Source organism: Somniosus microcephalus, chromosome 14 (genome assembly GCF_052327205.1).
Source record: "Somniosus microcephalus isolate GS21.2 chromosome 14, FLI_Smic_1.0, whole genome shotgun sequence".
Taxonomy (NCBI): Eukaryota; Metazoa; Chordata; class Chondrichthyes; order Squaliformes; family Somniosidae; genus Somniosus; species Somniosus microcephalus.
The window spans coordinates 93733203-93757217 of NC_141000.1; the positions used below are offsets into that span (position 1 = coordinate 93733203).

The 24015-nt window shown below is 44.7% G+C and overlaps 1 protein-coding gene across 3 annotated transcripts in view; it reads left to right on the forward strand.

Annotated features, from left to right (window-relative positions):
- Window positions 1-24015, forward strand: part of impg2a (interphotoreceptor matrix proteoglycan 2a) — a 152445-nt gene that overhangs the window by 48301 nt on the left and 80129 nt on the right. For all 3 annotated transcript variants that reach the window (XM_086006950.1, XM_086006951.1, XM_086006949.1), the window contains one exon: window positions 23496-23645. In XM_086006950.1, coding sequence (XP_085863076.1) covers window positions 23496-23645 — 150 coding nt within the window. The remainder of the gene's footprint in view (window positions 1-23495; window positions 23646-24015) is intronic.

Here is a 24015-nt window from a genome sequence, read left to right on the forward strand (position 1 = left end):
AATCAAGGGATCGGGCAGGAAAGTGGAGTTGAGGTCAAAGATCAACCATGATCTTATTGAATGGCGGAGCAGGCTCGAGGGGCCGTATGGCCTACTCCTGCTCCTAATTCTTATGATGGAAATAAGTAGATCAAGAAGTGGTTAGGCAATGCCAAGATTAGGTTTTAAGGATTTGTTAATAGTGGGAGGAATGGGAATTGTACTGCTACATAGTATGATGATACTAGCTTGCTCAATATGATGTAGGCAGCTGAAAGTAATTGTGGTACCTATCAGGACAGCTTTAGTCTAACCAATCCATACTTCTTATTGAAATGTATTAGAATGATGAGGCAAGAATTCATTGTGAAACACACCTATACAACCTTTGGAAAGACTAGGTTAATCTTAAGTATTTTCTCTTCTGGCTGTTATAGAATGTAAACTACTCATTTAAGAAACCCTTGGGAAACACAGTGGGCACTTTACTAGGAATTGATCATAGCCTAGTATGACACGATTAGAATTTTGTCACCTATGTAATTTTGTATAAGTGATATTTCAAGCATCACCACCAATACATTATCATTGAGACAATGTTTATTCAAAGCCTTGAAACTGTCCCTGTTAAGTCTGTGGGTTGTATTATAAATAATCACAGACTCCACTGTTAACAGAATAAAACACGTCTTTACTATTCAGCGGCTCGGGCGATTCTGCCCTAGTTAACGTATCACAACCCTTATATACTGGTGTGGTCACTATCGGTATTACAGTATACATGAGCCAATAGATAGTGCCACCCTAAAGTAGTGCTCTTAAAGGTGAACGGTTACATTCTATAGTTCCCTTAAAGGTAAACGGTTACATACACAACACTCCTCCCTTCCTAGCTTATTACTTACAGAATCCCGTTAAACATACAATCTTCAACTTTATATAAACAGTTTGCAGATATACTCTCGATGGAGTCAACGTCATATAACAATTTACAAATATACTCTCAATGGAGTCAACGTCATATAACAGTTTACAAACATACTCTCAGTGGAATCAGTTTACAGGTTCAGTCTCTGTGGGAACAGTTCATAAATTCAGTCTCTGGTATTAATTCGTTCCAGACAGCATCCTCCATAGCTTTTTTTTTTTTTTAACAGCTTGTACTTTCGTCCTGTTGAACCAGCAGTGCGGACTTATACAACCCACTGGCTGTCTTGATAATGTCCCTGGATTTTTTTTACAAATTTAGCACCTTTCGTAGTGTTCGGACTGAGGTAGTAGAAGTAATAATATTTTAAACAGTTATTATTTTCTGCTTCTTCTTTTTCTTTTCTGCCTTTTTGAAACTCTCCGAGCTCTTTTCCCGGCTGCCATCTGTAGCGCCACCAACTCTCTATGTTCCTTAGACCTTAAGTGCTTCCTCAGGATTTCAGCACTTTGGGAGTTCCCATCACAATTTGGGCAGACCACATCCTCATAACATTCGGTGTCACTCAACAGGTCAAAACCCTTCTTCAAGCAATCATATTCATCCTGCTCTTCCTCGGATGTCTGCCCTTCCTTCCCTCCTGGCCTCATTTGTGCGTTCAATCCTTTCCCTTCCTTCAGGGATTTCGTTATCAGGCTATTTAATCCTTCTACTGAAGTAGCTGTTTCCCCATTCTCCTGTTCCCCTGGACGTAATTCAGCGTACTCCTCCATTTCATCCATCATTTTCTCCAATGCTTTCATCTTCTCTTCCTCTTGTACTTTGGCTTCCAGTGCTTGGAGAAGTTGCGCCTCGATGCTCTCTAGCTCATGTTCAGGGCCCATTCCCAGTTGAAACTGTTCTTCAAGTCGGTCAACCTCGGTAATTGCCGCCTCATATTTGTCTTGGGCTTCCTTCCATATTTTTATGAGTTCTGCCATGTCTTTCACCTCTACATCCTCATCTATGTATGGAACTTCTACCGATGAGTCTGTCTTGGCCCTGAGCTCCTCAAGAATTTCCTGCAGCCTTTGGACTTCTTGCTCATGTTCAACCTTTAGTTGCTCATATACTTCCAACGAAACTAGCTTTTCGGAGGTTGCTGAGTTAACCCCCTCCAGAATTGTAGTCTGGGCCTGTTCATACTGTTTTTTCAACTTCTCGCACTCTGCTTGTAAGGAGTCGTAGAGAAGAACTGGAATAAAATCCTGGCTTCCTGAAGATTCCTCTTCATTTGTTTCTTTCGCAATTTCCTGTTGGAGTTCAGCCAAGGCTGCTATGCTATCTGCCTCTCGAAGTCTCACTGCCATCAACTCTTCTTTATTCTTGCAGTCCATCTCAGCCATTTCCCATTTACTTTCATTTAACTGAGTGAGTAGTCCCTTATTTTGGGCTGAGAGATATTGCACCTTCTCATGTAGACCCTTGCACTCCTTCTCTGCTTGACATAGCTGATTACCGCTGATTTGGTTCTGCGTTTCAAGTTCCAACATCCTTTGCTTAGCTTCTTTCAGTTTCGCCCCTATAAGCTCCTCTTGCAACATGGCCACATTATTCTCATCAGGTAAAGAAGCGTTTCTCTTTTCCATGTCCAAGATTTGTTTCTGCATCTCCTTAAGAGCACCCTGTGATTCAACTTCTCTTAACTTTGCCTGCACTAGCTCCGTCTCTAATTGCAGAACAAAATCCTCAGTGCAGCGTGATTTGCCCTTCTGCTGTATCTCTAGATCATGCAAATATTCTAACCCCTGAACATCATCAGGGAGATGTGATCGGTAATTGGTCACGATGGCTCTATGGTCGCTCTCTGCTTGAGCCAGTAGGTTCTGTTGTCTTTCCAGACTCTCCCATTCGGTGTCATAGAACTTTTTCATTGTTTTCATCTCTTGTACGAGGCGGTAACTTAATTGTTCTAATTGTTGTTGTACTTTGAAATAGCGTTGAGTTCGAGCCCGGTGTTCCTCCGTAATGCATATGTCTGTAGCTTGAACAGACTCAGAATTCTCTGTCTTTATGCACGCCATCGATTTTCCAACCTTAGTCCGTGAGTTAATGTTAACCTTGTTTTTCATACATAAGCTGGACTTATCGTCTTCCGGCTCAGAGTCTGAGCTGCTTGTCTGCACCGAGTCCTCACTCGTCATTGCTTGTCGGTAGTGCCATTCCATGTCTATTTTCTTGATCCACTCCCGTCCTAGAAGTGGTGGTCCTCCCTCAGGTAGTACGTACAAATTCATTCTTGGGTGTACTTTACCCCTATCTCTCACCTTGACTCTTATCTTCCCCATGGGGTATACGCGATGCCCCGTGTATGTCTGTAATACGAACTTGGTATTTCTTAAGGGTATGTGAGAGAATAGTCGGTGGTAGTCCTTTTGGTTGATGACTGATACAGCTGATCCCGTGTCCAGCTCCATTCGTACTTGGACTCCAGCTATTTTTAGTGTGACCCAGATCGTCTGTAGATCAGTTACTTTACCCACATTGTGGATTCTCAGACTATCCAACTCCTGGCTGTTTGGGTCTGAGTCTGAATTTTGTTCGTCTGAACTCTTTTCAGCCACCTGATGCACCTTGTTGTACTTTTCTTGTGGTGGTGGCTTCCTTTGTTTGTTGGTCTTCTTTCTGGACCTGCATACCTTCGCGATGTGACCCAGTTTGCCACATTTCCTGCACTCTTGATTCTTAAACCAGCACTGATTCTGGTCGTGCGTTGTCTTTCCACAACGGTAGCATTTGGAAATGCTTGCAGTCATTTGGTCCACCCCGAGTGCCGCCACCTTTAGCTGCATTTCCGCCGTCCCTTTCGCTGCGGCTTCGTGCGATGAAGCTATGAGGACAGCCCTGTCCAGTGTGAGGTCGTTTTCTTCCAGAAGTCGCTTCTGCGTTCCTTCTTTGGCCAAGCCGCATACGAACTTGTCCCGCAGCGCCTCTGTCAAATTCCCTCCAAACTGGCAGTATTTCGCTAGCTTACGCAGTTCGACTAAGTATTCCGCATTGCTTTCATCTTGCCTCTGGGTTCTGGCGTAAAATTTAAATCGTTCAGCCAGTATCAACGGTGTGGGGTTCAAGTGATCCTTCAGCACTGCTACGCTCTCTTCGAAGGTCTGGTCCACTGGTTTAACTGGTGCTATTAGATGTTTCAAGAGCCCGTATGTTTTTGCTCCCATCGAATTTAACAAAGTTATTGCCTTGGCGTATATGGCTACGCAATATATTCCTATGCGTTCCCCATACGTGGCCCTGTCTTCTATTTCAGCATTAAAATCATTAATATTTCCTCGCTTAGGCATCTTCTTCTCTTTCCGAGAACAGCACAAGTATTTCTTTACTTATTATTAATTTTCTTCTCTTCTTGAGAACACCACCAGTATTGCTTTACTTATTTCTTGTTTCTGAAAATTCTAATTAATTTTCTTCTCTCTTCTTGAGAACACCACAAGTATTGCTTTACTTATTTCTTGTTTCTGAAAATTCTAATTAATTTTCTTCTCTCTTCTTGAGAACACCACAAGTATTGCTTTACTTATTTCTTGTTTCTGAAAATTCTAATTAATTTTCTTCTCTCTTCTTGAGAACACCACAAGTATTGCTGTACTTATACTTATTTTCCCTCTCTTCTTGAGAACACACCAGCCTTTCTGAAAAATCTTATTACTTTCCTGAAATTCTTAATAATTTCCAAGATGGCGGTTTCCCGCTTCTTCCTTCTTCTTCAGCGGTTTCCCCATGAAAAATGGCGGCTTTCCCGCGCTTCTCGCTCTCCCCGCCCACTTCGATGGCGGTTTTCCCGCGCTTCTCGGCGCTCTCCGCCCACTTCAATGGCGGTTATCACCCGTTCCCCGACGCTGACTTTCAGGCCGAGTGCGGGCCTTATCAGCGGATGCGATCGATGGCCCGGCTGCCCTCGCACTTGAAAGCGGCCCCCGGCCTCTGGCTCACCCGCTCGCGCGTTTCACCGCGGCTCTTATCAGGGATTGCGATCGCCCTGTCTTTGCAGCCAACGCTGCGGCTTACCCACGAGGTTATGGAGGCTTCAGGGTCCTAATGCCTGTCGCTTCCAGCCTGTCGGTTCCAGACTGGTGGGGATTGAAACCTCTCTTCAACGTCCTGTCTTCGGACGAAGCCGCCGTGGAACAACTGCCGCAGGGTTCGAATCCTGACTCGTCGCCAATGTTAAGTCTGTGGGTTGTATTATAAATAATCACAGACTCCACTGTTAACAGAATAAAACACGTCTTTACTATTCAGCGGCTCGGGCGATTCTGCCCTAGTTAACGTATCACAACCCTTATATACTGGTGTGGTCACTATCGGTATTACAGTATACATGAGCCAATAGATAGTGCCACCCTAAAGTAGTGCTCTTAAAGGTGAACGGTTACATTCTATAGTTCCCTTAAAGGTAAACGGTTACATACACAACAGTCCCGGTTTTGTGTTTATAGTGACGCCTAATAGAATAATAATTAAAATCTGTAAAATTACAAGAACCAAAGACGATGGCTGCAAAATTCATCTTCTTAGCACCCGCTGTTTCGGCGCTATGAATGCCATTTTGGCTCCAAAATGGCATCTGCAGCGCGCGCAGTCTTCTGGTGCAAGTCGCGCCGAACGCCATATTGGTGAAGGCATTAGTGTTGCGCGCAGTGAGCATCCGCCGGAAGTATGCAGAGCAGGCAGATCATGACTTCAATCAGTACGTAATGCTGATTTGACGTCAGCGCTGCCATTTTGGAGCTCACCGCTCCAGCTAACACCTCTTAAGCTCGCACAGCTGGACACACATTAGGCAGCAGGAAGGACCCCCACCAGTGCTATTTAAAAGGATCATCAACGACTTACAGATTAGTTGCTGATCGATTTCTGTAATATATGTGGGTAGAACAAATGAAGGACAGAGACAGGATGAGTTGCTAGTCCATGTGCTTGTTTATTAGGCCAGAGTGAACTGAGCATGCTCATACCAAACCATGTGAACTGAATGGTTCGTGAGCTTGGTCATACATGTCGAGGCTTCCGATGAATCCCATAGGCGCGGCCATGATTGTCCCGATCCCGTTGAATAGTGACTCAGCACGCTACCTGTGTACCTTAAACTTTTCCATTCGAAGGTTGAACACTGTGTCCTTCCAAAACCCCTACAGATGGCTTTGAGATCCCATCCTCGTCGCCAAAAATGTAATATATGTGGGTAGAACAAATGAAGGACAAGGGCAGGATGAGTTGCTAGTCCATGTGCTTGTTTACTAGGCCAGAGCGAGCTGAGCATGTTCATCCTAAACCATGTGACAAACCATGTGATAATACATTACACTGCTTTCCCCTTAAAAAAATGTACATATTCCCTTCTCAAATACAACAAAACTCTGGTCCCACCTTTCCCAGCATTACATGTACCACATAACAACAACTCCTGGCTTTTTTTCTTTAAAATCAACTACAAATGCTACAAATGAACTATAAATCCAGTTTAATAACAGGTTTGCAGAGCCTTCCTGATCTCCTTACAAAAGGTTTTAGTGTCGAACCAATTTTCGGGCTGTTTTGTTCTGACTCTGAACTCAAAGAAGTAGGTACCAGCACTCTGTTTCCCCACTTGATACAACCTTGCTCACAAGACAATTCAGTACGACGGTTATGGAATGGTTTCAATTGTGTCCATACACTGATCAGTCCATCCATTCAAGTTGTTTTCATACACTCTTTTCAGTACCGAGTCCTTTTAAGTCTTATCTGCAATCTCAGTTGCATTCACAGGAAAGTCTTTGTCAACTGCACCTAGCGTGAAAATCTCACCCAGATTCCCAACAGGAGTCCTCATGTGGCAACCCGGACAAGGCAGCTGTGATTGCGTTTTGTTTTGAAGTGTGATCGTCAATCGTGTAGTCATATTGTGACAACAACACTGCCCAATGTTGCATTCTTGATGCAGCCATTGCAAGGATGGCAGATTTGGGCCCCAATATTGCTAGGAGCGGTTTGTGATCGGTTATCAGGGTAAACTTTCTGCCAAACAGGAACTGTTGGAATTTCTTGATTCCAAGCACTATGATGAGTGCTTCCTTTTCAATTAGCAAGTAGTTTCTTTCGCTCTTTGTGAGGGTTCATGATGCAAACGCAATTGTTTCTCTTGGCTGTTATCCATTATATGGCTTATGACAGCTCCCACACCATAGCTGGAAGCATCACACGCTAACTTAATCTCACGCTCTGTGTCGTAGTGCACAAGGAGAGCATCGCTAGAGAGACTTCTCTTACAAGCATCCTGTTACACTTTTGTCCACTTCCACTGGACATCCTTCTTGAGGAGCTCGTGCAATGGAGCTAACATGGTCGCTAACTCAGATAAGAAACGTGCGTAGTACTGGACCATTCCAAGGAAAGATCTTAACTCAGACATGTTCTGTGGCTTTGGAGCATTGATGACAGCATCAACCTTTTCCTTAACTGGTTACAATCCATTTTACATCTATTTTTAGACCAAGGTACACAACCTCGGGCTGCACAAAAGCACATTTGCCCCTTTTCAATTTGACATTGTGGTCATTCAACCTTTGAAGCACTAAATCTAACACTTCTAGATTCTCTTCCCTGCTGCTTGTTGCGATCAGCACATCGTCTTGATTGCATAAACAATTTGGAATTCCTTGCAAAATCTTATCCATTGTAGCCTGGAAGATTTTGGGGGAGGACTTTACACCTTACAGCAGCTTGGTGTATGAGTACAGTCGCTTGTGTGTGTTGATAGTGAGACACTGTTGACTCTCATTGTCAACATTCAGCTGAGCGTAAGTGTGCGACAGGTCAAGCTTGGAGAAAACCTTTGACCCATACAAATCTTGTGATGTAGGTAACGGGTACTGCTCAACGTCAACTGCTTGGTTGATAGTAACTTTGTAGTCACCGCACAAGTGTACAGTTTTGTCTGCTTTGGGCACTACCACAATCGGGGTAGCCCATTCACTTTTGTCAGTTTTTACTAGCACTCCGTTCTCTCTCAGTTTCTCTAGCTCTTCCTCCACCTGACTTTTCAATGCATAGGGGACCGGCCTTGCCTTACAATAGACAGGCTTCAAGTTGGACTTGATGCGGGTAGGCACGTCATACCAAGTGATACCCTCATAACTGTCTGTGAACATGCTTTTATATTTGTTCAGCATTGTGTCGAGTCGCTTCTTTGAAGCATCTGCACTGAAGACATTTTTCCAATCTAGTTTTAACTTTCTCAAACAGTCTTTGCCCGTGAGGATTGGCCTGTTGTTGTAGCTCGCTACAATAATAGGTCGCTTTACTGACTGGCCATTGTTTTGAACTGTACATTCCATTTGTCCACATGTCTCTAGAATTTCTCCGGAGTAGGTTTTTAACTCTACGATACTCTTTGTAAGTGGTATTTGATTAAACATTGTAGTGTATGTATCCGTCTACCTTTAAGAAAACCATTGTACGTACCCGTTCACCTTTAAGAGAACTATTTTAGGTGTGGCACTACTTTGTTGGCTTCTGTATACTGTAATACCGACGGTGACCACACCGGTATATAAGTGCTGTGTCAGGATTTATTTGGCAGATTCGCCCTGACCTTCGAATAGTAAAGTCCTGTTTTAAGTTACTCTGGTAGTCTGTGTATTAATTAACTAAACAACTCACAGACTTTACAGTGGCGACGAGCTCGATCGTACCCTGCGGCAACAATACTTCTGAAGCAGTTAACGAGCGTCGAGAAGAGGCAACCGCCCTCGTCGTTCTGCTGGGAGAAAACTCGAGGCTGCAGAACTAGAAAGGAAGAAGAAGTTAAAGACAAAGACTTCCATCAGCAACAGGCACTGACTGTCCCTTCTGCCACGGTGAGGAGTGAGCCGATCAGCACGAGAAGCAAGGCGGCCACGGTGACTGTGAGTAAGGGAAAGTAAAAAGAATAACCGGAGGATAAGGGCGGTGCACTCGACCACGGTCGAGGGGGAAAGGAGCCGGACAGAAGTCGGGTCCAGAGGCGCTGAGACTGGGGCAGCGTGGAGCAAGGAAGCCGCGGTACAGACAGGCTGGGGGACGCAACGGCGTCGTGAGACAGCTAGACCGCGACCGGCGAAAAAGGCCGGGCAGCGACCGAAGCCACGAAGCGCTGTGACCGGGAGCGTAGGCGCGGGAAGAGATAAACTCAGCCGCAGCCGGGGAGGGAAGCACCGGACTGCAAGAGGGCTGGGAGGCGCGATTGGGAGCCGAGTGAGTGGGAGAGGCAGAGCCGACCAAGGGGGAACTGAGCGAGAGCCAGTCCAGCGGCTGAAACTGTTCTCCGTCAACGGGGTGTACCCAGCGCCGGTAGAGCCGAGCGAGCGGGAGAGAGACAGAGCCCGAGCAAGGGGAACCGAGCGAGAGCCAGCCCAGCGGCTGAAACTGTTCGCCGTCAACGGGGTGTACCCAGCGCCGGTTGCCCTGCCGAGAAAAGGGAAAGCCCTGAAGCCGACGCGCAGGCTGTGAACCTGAAAGCCAGCGGCTGTCGCCCGTGGGGAAAGTGTACCCCTCCCGCTAGGGAAGAAACGCGGGAAGCCGCCATTAGGCGGGGAAGAAGACAGAAGCGGGAAACCGCCATTGAAGTGGGCGGGGAGAGAAGATAAGCGCGGGAAACCGCCATTTTCGTGGGAACCGCCATCTTGGAAAAAAAAAATAAAAGAAAATTTAAAGAAATAATTCGTGGTGTTATCAGGAAGAGAGGAAGATGCCTAAGCATGGTAACATCAACGATTTTAATTCCGAGGTAGAAGACTGGGCCACGTATGTGGAACGCATTGAGATCTATTGTGAGGCCAATAAAATAGAAGAAGATGACAAAGCTATAACCTTGCTAAACTCGATGGGCGCGAAGACATACGGGCTCTTGAAGCATCTACGAGCACCAGCTAAACCGGCGGATCAGACTTTCGATGATATTGTGACTGTTCTGAAGGATCACTTGAACCCCACACCGTTGATGTTGGCGGAACGATTCAAATTCTATGCGAGAACGCAAAGGAAAGACGAAAGCAACACAGAATACTTGGTCGAACTGCGTAGACTAGCGAAACACTGCCAGTTTGGAGGGAATCTGACAGAGGCATTGCGAGACAAGTTCGTGTGCGGGTTGTCAAAGGAAGGAACGCAAAAGCGACTACTCGAAGAGAACGACCTTACACTTGACAGGGCTGTCCTTATTGCAGCATCGCATGAAGCCGCAGCGAAGGGAACTGCGGAAATGCAGCTAAAGGCAGCGGCACTCAGTGTGGATCAAATTACCTCGAGTACAACAAAATGCTATCGTTGTGGGAAGACAACACACGACCAGAACCAATGCTGGTTTAAGAACCAGGAATGTAGGAAATGTGGCAAACTGGGTCACATAGCTAAGGTATGCCGGTCAGGGAAGAAGACCAACAACCAAAGGAAGCCATCACAGGAAAAGTACAACAAGGTACACAAGGTGGCTGAGAAGAGTTCAGACGAACAGAATTCGGACTCAGACCCAAACGGCCAGGAGCTGGGCAGTCTGAGAATTCACAATGTGAGTAAGGAAGCTGACCTACAAACTATCTGGGTCATGCTAAAAATAGCTGGAGTCCAAGTGAAAATGGAGTTGGACACTGGATCAGCTCTATCAGTCATAAATCGAAGGGATTACCACCGGCTATTCTCACATATACCCTTAAGAGATACCAAGTTCGTATTGCAGACGTACACGGGGCATAAAGTATACCCCATGGGGAAGATAAGAGTCAAGGTGAGAGATGGGGGTAAAGAACACCCAAGAATGAACTTATACGTACTACCTGAGGGAGGACCACCACTTCTGGGACGGGAGTGGATCAAGAAAATAGACATGGAATGGCACTATCTAAAAGCCATAACGAGTGAGGACTCGGTGCAGACAATCAGCTCAGATTCTGAAACGGATGACGATAAGACCAACCCAAATATGAAAGACAAGGCTAAAATGGACTTGCCGACTAAGGTTGGAAGAACGAAGGCATGCATAAAGGCTTATGCTCCAGAGAAGAACAAAGTTTCAGAACAGAACTCCACCGAACAACGACAATATAGTTTGACAGAGAATTCTGAGTCTGTTCAGTTTACGGACATATCCATGACTGACGAACACTGAGCTCGGACTCAACTTTATTTCAAATTACGACAGCAAGTAGAACAAGTGAGTTACCGTCTCGAACAAGAGATGAAAACAATGAAAAAGTTCTATGACACCGAATGGGAGAATCTGGAAAGACAACAGAAGCAGCTAGCTCAAGCAGAGAGCGACCATAGAGCCATTGTGACCAATTACAGATCACATCTCCCTTATGCTGTTCAGGAGTTAGAATATTTGCAGGAAGGAGCAAATGAAGAGGAATCTTCAGGAAGCCAGGATTTTATTCCCGTTCTTCTCTACGACTCATTACAAGCAGAGTTTGAGAAGTTGAAGGAACAGTATGAACAGGCCCAGGCTACAATCCTGGAGGGGATTAACTCGGCAACCTCCGAAAAGCTAGTTTCAGTAGAAGCATATGAGCAACTAAAGGTTGAACATGAGCAAGAAGTCCAAAGGCTGCAGGAAATTCTTGATGAGCTCAAGGCCAAGACAGACTCATCGGTAGAAGTTCCATCCATAGATGAGAAATTAGAGGTGAAAGACATGGCAGAACATGAAAGACAAGATGTCCAAGAACTCATAAAAATATTGAAGGAAACCCAAGACAAATATGAGGCGGCAATGACCGAGGTTCAACAATTTGAAGAACAGATTCAACTGGGAATCCTTTCAGTGGAAGAAAAGGAAACTGTAAGAAACACAGAGACTGTAAGAATGGCCCCTGAACATGAGCTAGAGAGCATCAAGGCGCAACTTCTCCGAGCGCTGAAAGCCAAAGTACAAGAGGAAAAGAAGGTGAAAGCATTGGAGGAAAAGGTGGATGAAATGGCGAAGACTCTGATCCACAGTGTTCCCATGGAAGAGTTAACGGTCAGCCAACTTCTTCATATGCTGAGGGACAAGACTCTGCAATGGGAACAATCTGAACACGAGCTTCAATCTTCAAAGGGAAGGAGTTCGGAGCTCTCAAAAGTTATGGAAATAGCTGAGGTTGCAACACAGATTTTATTGGGATGCCAAAAGTACGCTGAATCACGTCTATGTGAACAACAGAATGTTGAAACAGCTGCTCCAGTAGAAGGATTGAATAGCCCGATCAATCAATCCCCGATGGAAGGGGAAGTATTGAAATCACAAATGAGGTAATTAGTGAAGGATTTGCAGGAAACCCAGGAAGAGCGGGATGAATATGAACACATGAAGAAGTCTCTTCAGGAAAGATGTCTAGGGAGGGAACAACAGTCGGCTAACGTCCAGTTGGGTAAGGAAGAAGTAGCAGGCCCCCTCGCTAGACTAGTTCAGGACGACACCGAATATTACCATGACCTGTTGAGTGACACGGAATATTACGAGGACTTGGTCTGCCCAGCTTGTGATGAAAACTCCCAAAGTGCAGAAATCAGGATGAAGCACTTAAAGTCTAAGGAACATAGGGAGATGGTGGCGCTACAGCTGGCAGCTGATAAGGGAGCCCCGAGAGTCTCCAAGAAGCAGAAAAGAAAAAGACGAAGCAGAAGGTGATAACCATCTAAATCATTATCACTTCTACCAGATCATGTACGTGGGCCCTACAAAGGGAGCCAAATCAGTTGGCAAGTAGGAAAAATTACCAAGGCAGTCCAGCTGTTTGTAAAAGTCAGCACTGCTGGTTCAGCAGGACGGAAGTTCAAGCTGTTAAGTCAAGGGAAAGACTATTGGATGAGTCACGCTAGCAATGTGAACCGGCTACACCACAGAGATGTTGTTCGGACCGAGTCAAGACCAGAGACTGAATCTGTGAACTGTTCCCGCAGAGACTGAATCTGTAAACTGTTTCCCGCATAGATTATACCTGTGAATTGTTTTACATGAAGTTGAATATATGTTATGTTTAATGGGGGACTAAGTATGTTGTAAGCTAAAAAGGGAGGATTGTAGTGTATGTATCCATCTACCTTTAAGAAAACCATTGTATGTAACCGTTCACCTTTAAGAGAACTATTTTAGGTGTGGCACTACTTTGTTGGCTTCTGTATACTGTAATACCGACGGTGACCACACCGGTATATAAGTGCTGTGTCAGGATTTATTTGGCAGATTCGCCCTGACCTTCGAATAGTAAAGTCCTGTTTTAAGTTACTCTGGTAGTCTGTGTATTAATTAACTAAACAACTCACAGACTTTACAAACATGCTCTCATATGTGTCTTACTCATGATAGAGCAGTCCGCTGCCATGTCGATACACATATCAATATATTGCTCATTGATCAAAAGTTTTGTATGCAAGTCTTTTTCAAGACTGCTAGCATTGCCGCTAGTGGCATAGATACTGTAGGTGCCTAGTTCTTCAACATCAGCTGTGTTCACTTCAATATTGTGAATTGCTCCCTTTTGTTGTCGGTGCTTTGCATCGCCACTAGAATGGTTCTTACCTGTTGCTTTCGATCTAGCTCTGTAAGCTGTTGAAATATGGCCTTGCTTCTGGCAGCGAAAACACTTCACATTTCTGTATTGGCAGGACTGTGGTGAGTGATTTTCATTGCAGCGATAACAATTCACTGAACTGCTCTCACCGACATACTATTGACCCAGTCTCACAGCTTTAAGTCTGGCGGTGGCTTTGTGACTGTAGACCTCAGCTGCACTAGTCACTTGATTTGGACGGAGCTCCCTAACATTCTTAAACGCCATCTCCATAGACAGGGCAATTTTGCATGCTATGTCAAACGTTAGGTTCGGAATGTTCAGTAACTTGGACTGTGTGCGCTCATCCACCAGTCCACACACAAACTTATCTCACAACGCATGATCCAAAAATGTGCCAAAGTTACAATGCAAAGACAGGTTTTTAAGAGCTACAATGTACTCACTGACGGTTTCACTTTGTTTTTGGTTTCTGGTACCAAACTTATGTAACTCTCTGTTATTTCTAATGACTTTGGGTTGAAATGGTCCTCGAGTTCCTCGACAATGTCTTCAAGCGTCACATCCTTCGCTTTCCCTGGCGCGAGTAGCTTTGTCAACGTTCCGTAGGCATCTGGCCCGATTTCCATTAGAAAAATTGCTTTTTTATGTTCACGAATGACTTTATTTTGAGCTTGAACATTCTTATCTGCACCTTCGGTCTCAATAATGTTATTGGCTCTAAAAACATCTCCATATGCTCAATGTAAGAACTGAATGGTTCGCGAGCTTGGTCATACAGGCCGAGGCTTCCGATGAATCCCGTAGGCGCGGCCATGATTGTCCCGATCCCGTTGAATAGTGACTCGGCACGCTACCTGTGTACCTTAAACTTTTCCATTCGAAGGTTGAACACTGTGTCCTTCCAAGACCCCTACAGATGGCTTTGGGATCCCATTCTCGTCACCAAAAATTTAATGTATGTGGGGAGAACAAATGAAGGACAGGGACAGGATGAGTTGCTAGTCCATGTGCTTGTTTATTAGGCCAGAGTGAAATGAGCATGCTCATACTAAACCATGTGACAAACCATGTGATAATACATTACAATTTCTACTGGCTGTTGCTACAACTGTACAAGTGTTTGGTGCTTTCTAGAGTTCTTTCAAGTTGCTAAACTCTACAGGGTGTGGTGTGGGAGGTACTGAAGGTCTTTGTCCTGACTTCAAGGCTTCTGCACAAACCAGTTGCTCCCAGACATGGATGCACTAGTAGGAGTTCCCCATCGAATACAGCATGACCTGCAGAATGAACAGAGGGCAGGCAGAGCAGGGCAAGCTGCTAGCAGAGGGAATGGGAGAAGGGCTTTCAGCAGGAGGACATATCCGCCCGGAGTGTTCAGGAATCAATTCATGTACCTGAACCTCAGCGAGGAACATTGTGTGAGACATCTGGCCTTCAGTAAGGACGTCCTCACTGAAATCTGCCACCTGCTGCAGCCACAACTGCAACCTCAGAGCAGAGCAAGGACCACATGGCCGTGGTGTGAAGGTGACCGTGTCCATGAACTTTTATGCGTTGGGTTCCTTCCAGGCTGGAGCTGGAGATATTTGCAACATCTCCCAGTTTATCTTCCACTGTTGCGTAAGGCAGGTCACTGAGGTTCTGTATTTCAAGTTAGCTGACTACATTTCATTCTCCCTTGCCAGAGACCAGCAGGCGGAGCGAGAAAGCGGCTTCGCGAGGATTGCAGGCTTCCCATGGTGCAGGGTGCCATTGATTGTATTCACGTTGCTTTGCAGGCACTTCATTGTCAACTCTGCCATGTACCGCAACCGAAAGGGATTCCACTCCCTCAACGTTCAGCTAGTGCGTGACCATACTCAGCGAATCATGCAGGTCAATGCCCGGTATCCTGACGGCAGTCATGATGCATTCATTCTGCAGCATTCCGCTGTGCCATCTGCATTTGAGCCACCACAACAAACCAAAGGGTGGCTACTGTGTGACAAGGGCTATCCGTTGACGACATGGCTCATGACTCCGGTGCGCAACCCATGCACATGTGGGCAGCATGCATACAACGAAAGCCATGCTGCCACACAAAATGTCATAGAACACATCATTAGTCTACTGAACGAATGCTTCTGCTGCCTGGACCACTCTGGAGGAGCCCTGCAGTACTTGGCAGAGCGGGTCTCATAGATTCATCCAGTCCACTGCATGCTGCACAACCTCACTATCATGAGGGCACAGCCTTTGCCACCAGCTATATGGTGAACAGCTGAGGAGGGGGTGGATGGTCGGGGGGGATGGCAAAGGAGGAGGAGGATGGGGGAGGAAGAAAAACCTAGACAGTCCCTTTTTGGCCGGGCTGTCCGTGATCGACTCATCTGACTGCGATACCAGTAAATACAACCCCACTTCCCCATTCACCAGCAGTCCCACACCTTACCTTCTCTCTGTTACTGACCTTCACAGCATTTGCTTATAAATTTATAAATCAAACCACACCAAATTGCATACAAATGCCTACTAATCACCCTTGTGCATTCCCTTAGTTCCTGTCTTCCATGTGCCTTTGCCTGTCCTAGTGCTCCTACGCAGTGCTACCCCAGTGGCTGCAGCATGGCTGGTAGAAGGCTGCTGACTTTCAGTGGAGGAGTGTGCACATGGCCTTGGAGGATGACCTCGAGCAGCTTTGGGACTAGAAGGCCAGGTTCGGACTACACCATCTCAGCACGGGCGGCATAAGTCTGGGCTGGCTGGCTGACAGGCAACAGCAAGGGCACTGGCGGAGTGGCAGTGGTGGGAGGATGAATGCTGTCATCCTGAGAGGACAGCAGGTTTGTGCTCCACGGAGCCACTGCCATTCCCCCGGGACGGTGCCTCAGCAATCCTAGTAATCTGTTGGAGGACAGCTGTGACATCCTGCAAGCCCCTTGGAACACTAGTAAACCCAGCCATGATGGCAGCAGTCTGTGCTTGCATGGAAGCAAGCTGTGCTTGCATGAGAGCAGTCTGAGCTTGCATGGCAGCACTCAGACACTGGGTGACTTCGCTTGTGCTGCAATGGACATGAGACATTGGTCATCAGACGCTGCATCATGATTGGGTCCACAAGTGTGTTGATGGAATAAAAACAGAAAATGCTGGAAATACTCAGCAGGTCAGGCAGCATCTGTGGAGAGAGAAACAGAGTTAAAGTTTCAGGTCGATGACCCTTCGTCAGAACTGGAAAAAAGCTGGAGATGGAACAGGTTTTTAAGCACGTGCAGGGGCAGGGAAAGGGGGGAGGGGAGGAAAGAACAAAAGGGAAGGTCTGTGATAGGATGGAAGGCAGGAGAGATTAAGAGACATTAAGAGAGATTAAGAGATGGTGCAAGGCAAAAGGAGATGGTAATGGGACAAGTTAAGAAACAAAAGATGGCTCTAGATGAAGTGTAAATGGCACTGGCAGAATGAAAGACAGCTGCCATGTGGGAGAGAGAAAAAAATTATATAAAATAAATGGAAAAAAAAGGATAGGGGCAGAGGTAGGTTATGGTCTGAAATTGTTGAACTCTATGTTGAGTCCAGAAGGCTGTAAAGTGCCTAATCGAAAGATGAGGTGTTGTCCCTTGAGCTTACGCTGAGCTTCAGTGGAACAATGTAAGAGGCAGAGGATGGTGAGGTCAGAGTGGGAGTGGAGCGGAGAATTAAAGTGACAGGCGACCGGAAGCTCAGGGTCACCCTTACAGACTGAACGGAGGTGTTCCGCAAAGCGGTCACCCAATCTGCATTTGGTCTCCCCAATGTAGAGGAGACCGCATCGTGAGCAGTGAATATAGTATACTAAATTGTAAGAAGTACAAGTAAATCGCTGTTTCCAGGTGACCATCTCTTAATCTCTCTCAATGTCTCTTAATCTCTCCTGCCTTCCATCCTATCACAGACCTTCCCTTTTGTTCTTTCCTCCCCTCCCCCCTTTCCCTGCCCCTACACTTGCTTAAAAACCTGTTCCATCTCCAGCTTTTTTCCAGTTCTGCCGAAAGGTCATCGACCTGAAACGTTAACTCTGTTTCTCTCTCCACAGATGCTGCCTGACCTGCTGAGTATTTCTAGTATTTTCTGTTTTTATTTCAGATTTCCAGCTTTTTGCTTTTGTATTAGTGTGTTGATGGAGTTGGCCACCACTTCCACGCTGAAAAGGATGGACTCCAAGCTCTGTAACAAAGCTCTGTGCCAAGTTGCTGCTGGACTCCTCCATGCTCCTTGACATTGCACGCAGGCCTTCTGGCAGGCCTGCCAATGCACCAAGCATTTTGTTGTGCGTACCCATCAGCCTTCTTCTGTAGCCTGCCCCATCGAAGTCCTCATCTGAGTCCTCTGCAGCAGAACTCGTGCAACCTCGTCCTCTGGCGAGCTGGCACCTGCGCTGCCCTTACCCCCTGCCCTTGCTGCAGGTCACTCGTGCCCGGTGTCTCACCACGTGCAGATCCCGCCTCTATGCTATCCTCTAAATTACACGCAGTGTCAGTATCTGAGCTGGTGGCTGCGAGTGTTAAATCGAATAACGGTGTTTCTTCCTCATCACTGTCGTCTTCCTCTTCCACCTGTTGCTCTTCCGCCACTGCCTGGCCAGGTTGCCGTTCTAGGGTATCTGAAAGGAGAAAGGCACAAGGGTCGGGTTGCAGTGTGGTGGGGGGGGGGGGGGGAGGGAATAAGAAGTGCATGCTTACATCATCTTTAGCTTGTAAATCAGAAGAGAATGTGGGATCATGGGGAAGTGGGTTGTGAGAAGGAGGATTTGATTTGAGGATACCATCATCTTCTGTCGTTTCAGCCCCGTCGCTGGCCACGGCCTCAGCAATGGCCGCTCCAATGATAGTGAGCACCGTCTCCTCCACGGGGATACTCCTCCACATGCAGCCGTGCCTGTCCCCTGCTGGTTAGCTCCTGCTACCTCCGGCTATGAGCCACCTTGTCCTGCAAGAGAGAGAGAAGTGTGTCAGTGAATGTGGTGCATTCTGTTTGAGTGATGTGACAGTCATGGTTGAATAGCTGGCAGTGTGTGCAAGCTGTGAGATGTGGGTGTGAGGCTTGCAGCAGTGCTAATTGTGTGAGGGTGAGGTGAAGCTATGAATGTTGGGTGTGACTCCTGATTGATAAAGATTGTTGGTAGGTGAGTGATGGGGATGTGATGCACTGAGCAGTGTGTGAGGTTGGTGGGATATGGCATTTGAAGATACATTCACTGACCTTGACCACTCGTGTGAGGTCATTGAACTTTTTGTGACACTGCATCCAGGTCCTCACGGCTCGACTCCTGGGATTGATCTCCATAGCTATCTTATCCCTCTGCCTTTGCAAAGTTTGTCTGGAGGGCCTCCTGGCCCCATGTGAATAGATCACATCTCCTCCTCTCCACCAAGACCTCCAGTGTAGCGTCGGAAAGCCTTGGAGCCCGAGCTCTCCCCTGCTGTGCCATTAGTATGTCTTCTTTCAGGTCAGAAGGTCTTCCACAGCCACTTCCAGCAACTGCCCCAACCACAGTGCTCCTCCCCTTTAAGTACTGCAGGCTAGCTTTAAGTGGTGCTGGCCTCGCACAATCTTGGGCCCCTGCTGAGGCGTGCAGCCACTCAAAAGCGCGTTTAGCACTGGCTGCACGCAGCAATCATGTAAATTAGCAGGCAGCTCGAAGTTAGTGTGCTGTCTGCATCGGAAGCAACGGGCGCGAGTTAATTGCGCATCGCGCTCCCCGAGCCCGTTTTCGGGGGCTATTGAATTTAGACTCCAATAGTTTTAATTTAAACACCAGTAGACTTCTGCAGTTTTGAATTGTTTTCTTAACATCAAACATTTTACTGGAAAAGAATAATGTTATCAACTCAGGATTCCATATGTTTTTGCTCTCTTTTTTCCATTTCTATACTTTTATAATTCAATTTTAATATTTCCAGTGCTAATAACTTCCTTATGATTCTGTAGTCAGGATTCCTGGCCAGTCCTTCTTTCCAAGAACTTGTGATCAAAATTAGATAATATTCTGTATTTTGTGTTTTGTCGTTCTTGAGATTCAGTGGCAAGCATTAAGAATTGTATAAGACGTGGATGAATTTTTAATTGGACTTGAAGATAGTTACATTTCTGACAAAAGATATATGATGGAAGCGTTCGCACAGATCCTTAAGGTCCCTTTTTAATTAACCATTCTGATAGAAATAATGTAAACTCTTCCCTGTTAACAATTTTTTAATCCACGTCTATGATATCCTCATTAACCTTTCCTCCTCCATTAAGGATGATATAATGGTTTGACTTTAAATATTGAAATGGAGCCTCCACTACTGTGAGGTGCATTGCCTTAGAGCCTGCTCAGGGGCCAAGCTTTCCTGTAACAGGCCATCCTAAGCGCAAATCTCAGTTGCAGCTATTCCTCAGTTCCTCAGTATTTAAGGCAATGCAATGCAGCTAAAGTTCCCGAGTCACTATTTAAAGCTTTTTCTTCATAATGTTGACAGGCGGCGCAATGTTTGAATACATTTCAAAATATGCAGTTACAAAAATACCATTAGCATCCTTTTGTATAGCTCAGTCCATTTTTTCAATTTTTGAATATCTTTATTTAATTAGTGGGTACACATGACCATGATTGATAGAGTGTTGACAGTGTGAGGGAGTTGAATTAACATCAGCAATTAGTCATTAGCTTAGTGTGGGAGGATGGCAGGGCTTTTTGACATTGTCAGGCACAGAAAATACTTTTAAAGCCAGCTGCCCAATATCAATAACATTCATTATTTAAATAAAAGTATTCAAAGTCGGCTGAAATGAGACAATGCACATAAAGCCAAGGATTTTATATGGGCTCCAGAATTCCTCTTTGTTCTCGAGTCCAGCCTATCTTTGGCTGAGCAGAAAAATACACATGTACAGTATGTCCATTATACACATGTATGTCCATTATTGCTTGCATAGGATATACGGCACAGAAACAGGTCATTCGGCACAACCAGTCCATGAGTTTATTCTCCATACGAGCCTCCTCCTGTCTTTCCTCATCTAAATCTATCAGCATAAACCTCTCTTCCCTTTTCCCTCATATGCTTGTCTAGCCTACTTTTAAATGCATCTATACTATTCAATTCAACCACTCCCTGTGGTAGCGAGTTCCACATTCTCACCATTCTTTGGGTAAAGGAGTTTCTTCTGAATTCCCTATTTGATTTCTTGGTGACTATCTTATATTGATGGCCTCTAGTTATGCTCTTCCCCACAAGTGGTAACATTTCTCTCTCTATCCACTCTACCAAAATCTTTCATAATTTTAAGACCTCTATTAGGTCACCCCTCAGCCTTTTTTCAAGAGAAAAAAGACCCGGCCTGTTCATCCTTTCCTGATATGTATATGGTCGCATTTCTGGTATCATTCTTGTAAATCTTCTCTGCACCCTCTCCAATGCCTCTATATCCTTTTTTATAATATGGCGACCAGAACTGCACGCAGTACTCTAAGTGTGGTCTAACCAAGGTTTGATACAGGTTTAGCATAACTTCCCTACTTTTCAATTCTATCCCTCCAGAAATAAACCCTAGTGCTTGGTTTGCTTTTTTTATGTCCTTGCTAACCTGTGTTGCAACTTTTAGTGATTTGTGTATTTGAGATCCCTTTGTTCCTCTACCCACCTAGACTCGCACCCTCCAAGTGATAAGTGACCTCCCTATTCTTCCTACCAAAATGTAATACCTCACATTTATCTGTATTGAACTTCATTTGCCAATTATATGCCCATTCTGCAAGTTTATTAATGTCCTCCTGTAACTTGTCGTAGTCCTCCTCTGTATTGACTTCCTCCCCCCCCCCCCCCCCCCCACCCAATTTGGTGTAATCCACAGAAATTGTGTTTTTGATTCCTAAGTCTAAATCATTAATGTAAATTGTGAACAGCAGTGGTCCCAGCACTGATCCTTGTGGAACACCACTACCCACCTTCTGCCACTGTGAATAGCTACCCTTTACCCTTACTCTCTGCTTTCTGCCCTGAAGGCAGCCAGCAATCCATTCTGCTACTTGTCCCCTGACTCCACATTCTCTGACCTTGTTCATCAGTCTATTATGGGGTACCTTATCGAAGGCCTTTTGAAAATCCAGATAAATTACATCTACTGCATTACCATTGTCTACTCTCTCTGTTACCTCTTCAAAAAATTCAATAAGGTTGGTCAAGCAAGACTTTCCCTTTTGAAATCCATGCTGACTATTTATTATTATATTTTCGGTTTCTAGATGTTCTATTTTCTCCTTTTTAGTAGGGATTCCATTATTTTTCCTACCATTGATGTTAAGCTGACTGGTCTATAATTCCCTGGACATGTTCTATCCCTTTTCTTAAATATCGGTATTACGTTAGCTATCCGCCAGTCCTCTGGCACTACACCTTTTTAAATGATTAAATATGTGTAGTAATGTCTCTGCTATCTCTTCCCTAGACTCTTTTAAAATGCGTGGATGCAATCCATCTGGACAAGGGATATTATCCTCTGAGTTTGATTAGTTTATTTAATATATCCCCTTTTTAAATTTTAAATGCACTTATCTCATTACTAATCTCATCATCCAATGTCATGTCCACCTATTCTATCTTGCTGGTAAATACTGAAGCAAAGTAATTATTTAATATTTCTGCCATATCTCTATCATTATGGTATTATCCTGACTATCCCTTAATGGCCCTATTCCCATCCCAACTTTCCTTTTTTTATTGATGTGCCTATAAAATATTTTACTATTTTGTTTTATGTTCCTTGATAATTTAATTTCTTAGTTCCTCTTTGCCTCCCTAATTTTTTTTGACTTCTCTCTTAATCTTTTTGAATTCTCTCTTATCATGCACTCCCCTGCTGTCTATGTACTTAATGTATGTTTCTTTCCTTACCCTCAGTTGTTCCCTTATGGCTTTATTCATTGATGGAGTCTCATTATTGTTTAGTTCTTTCCTTTTAGCAGAATATATTTTTCCTGCACTCTGTCTTAATTGATACATGTGAAAGTTTGTAATGGCTGAGTGGCTAAACTGGTAATCTCAGGAATCTAATGCTAGTCAAGGGCATTGGTTAGCTGTAGGCCATCTCTGGCTTACCTGGTTTACATCCCAATTTTTGGATTCCGTTTTGTTTGACATTGATCTAGTTTGAATCTCTTCATCTCTGCCACACATTGTGCTATATAGCAACAAGAATAATCCCATTTTGATCGATGGATAAAAAGTACAGCAATTGTTAGCAATATTCTGACAGCACTAAAGGTATTTAATATGCTGCATGATAGGAATGGGAGTTGGAATTTACAGTGTTGGGACTTTTACCATCAGCTGAATTTCAATTGAATGGATGTAGCGGGCTTATTTTAAACTGTTCGAAGTGATGCTAATTTGTATCACTTATGTGGTGTATTTTATTCAAAAATCTCCCAGAGTGGAATAAATCGGAGTTGAAGCCACAAAACAAATGGCCTTCATCAACTCAGCGAGGAAACTGGTTAAAAACAATATTAATTAAATATTCCATTTGAATCATAATTAGTCCTTCAGGGTAGCTATATTGTAGTATATTGGCAAGAGCAAAAAGAATTTACTTTCCACTGACCTTGACACTGTGTCTCAGTATTACTACCAGATTAAAAGGCACATTTGTGCTGTGGGACCTATACCCACTAGGAATTGGCTTAAGTTTGCTCCAAAGTTATTTCACATTGGTACCCTAAGAGCCACCAGAAAGAGAGGACTTTCATTCCTTAATCTTGTCTTGGACTAAATCCAGGTTCCAGAGAACAAAATACAGAGTGTTAACTGTCTCTCTTATCCAGTTCCCCCTAGGGTCTTGCATGTCATCAGGCTAGCCCTACTGTAGAAATGGTTATATCTCATTTTCCTCCATTACACTATCCCCTTTGTAATGTTATTAATATCAGAAATTAATAGACTAATGGATTGAGTTGAACTAAATTGAGCCAGGTCAAAATGAATTGTTTTTGAGCATTTTAGTAATTTATTCCTGAATCCTCACAGACTCCTAGTGACATTGAACAAGTTACAAAGAAGCTATCAAATCAAGTTATGGAATTCTTCATCCAGCTTGCTGGGGACAACTACACTGAGGAACTCTCTGACCCAGCTACAGTGGATTATCAGAAGCTGTCTGATTATGTCCATGCCAAGGTAAGATTGAGGCTTCCTAGAAGATTTAAAAAAAAGTGGAATTTTGTGACCAGGATTAGAGAACTTAGAAAAACATCAGCCGTGTGCAAGTAAATCTAATCACTAGAATTTATGAGCTGCAGTTAGATATGATCAACAACAGAATACATGGCTAATTAATTATATATCAGTCTGAAATGAGAATAAATGTTATGTGTTGCACAGAAACAGCTGTTAAAACTGACAGATCTCCTATGGCACTGCTGATGATAGGCAGGAGGCTGTGTGTTTTAAAGGGACAGGAGGGCTACACCTTTATAGTACACAAGTGCAGCTGTGTGTAACTTAGCATGTCCCTTTAAAGCAATCTCTGTGCTATTCTGGTGCAATT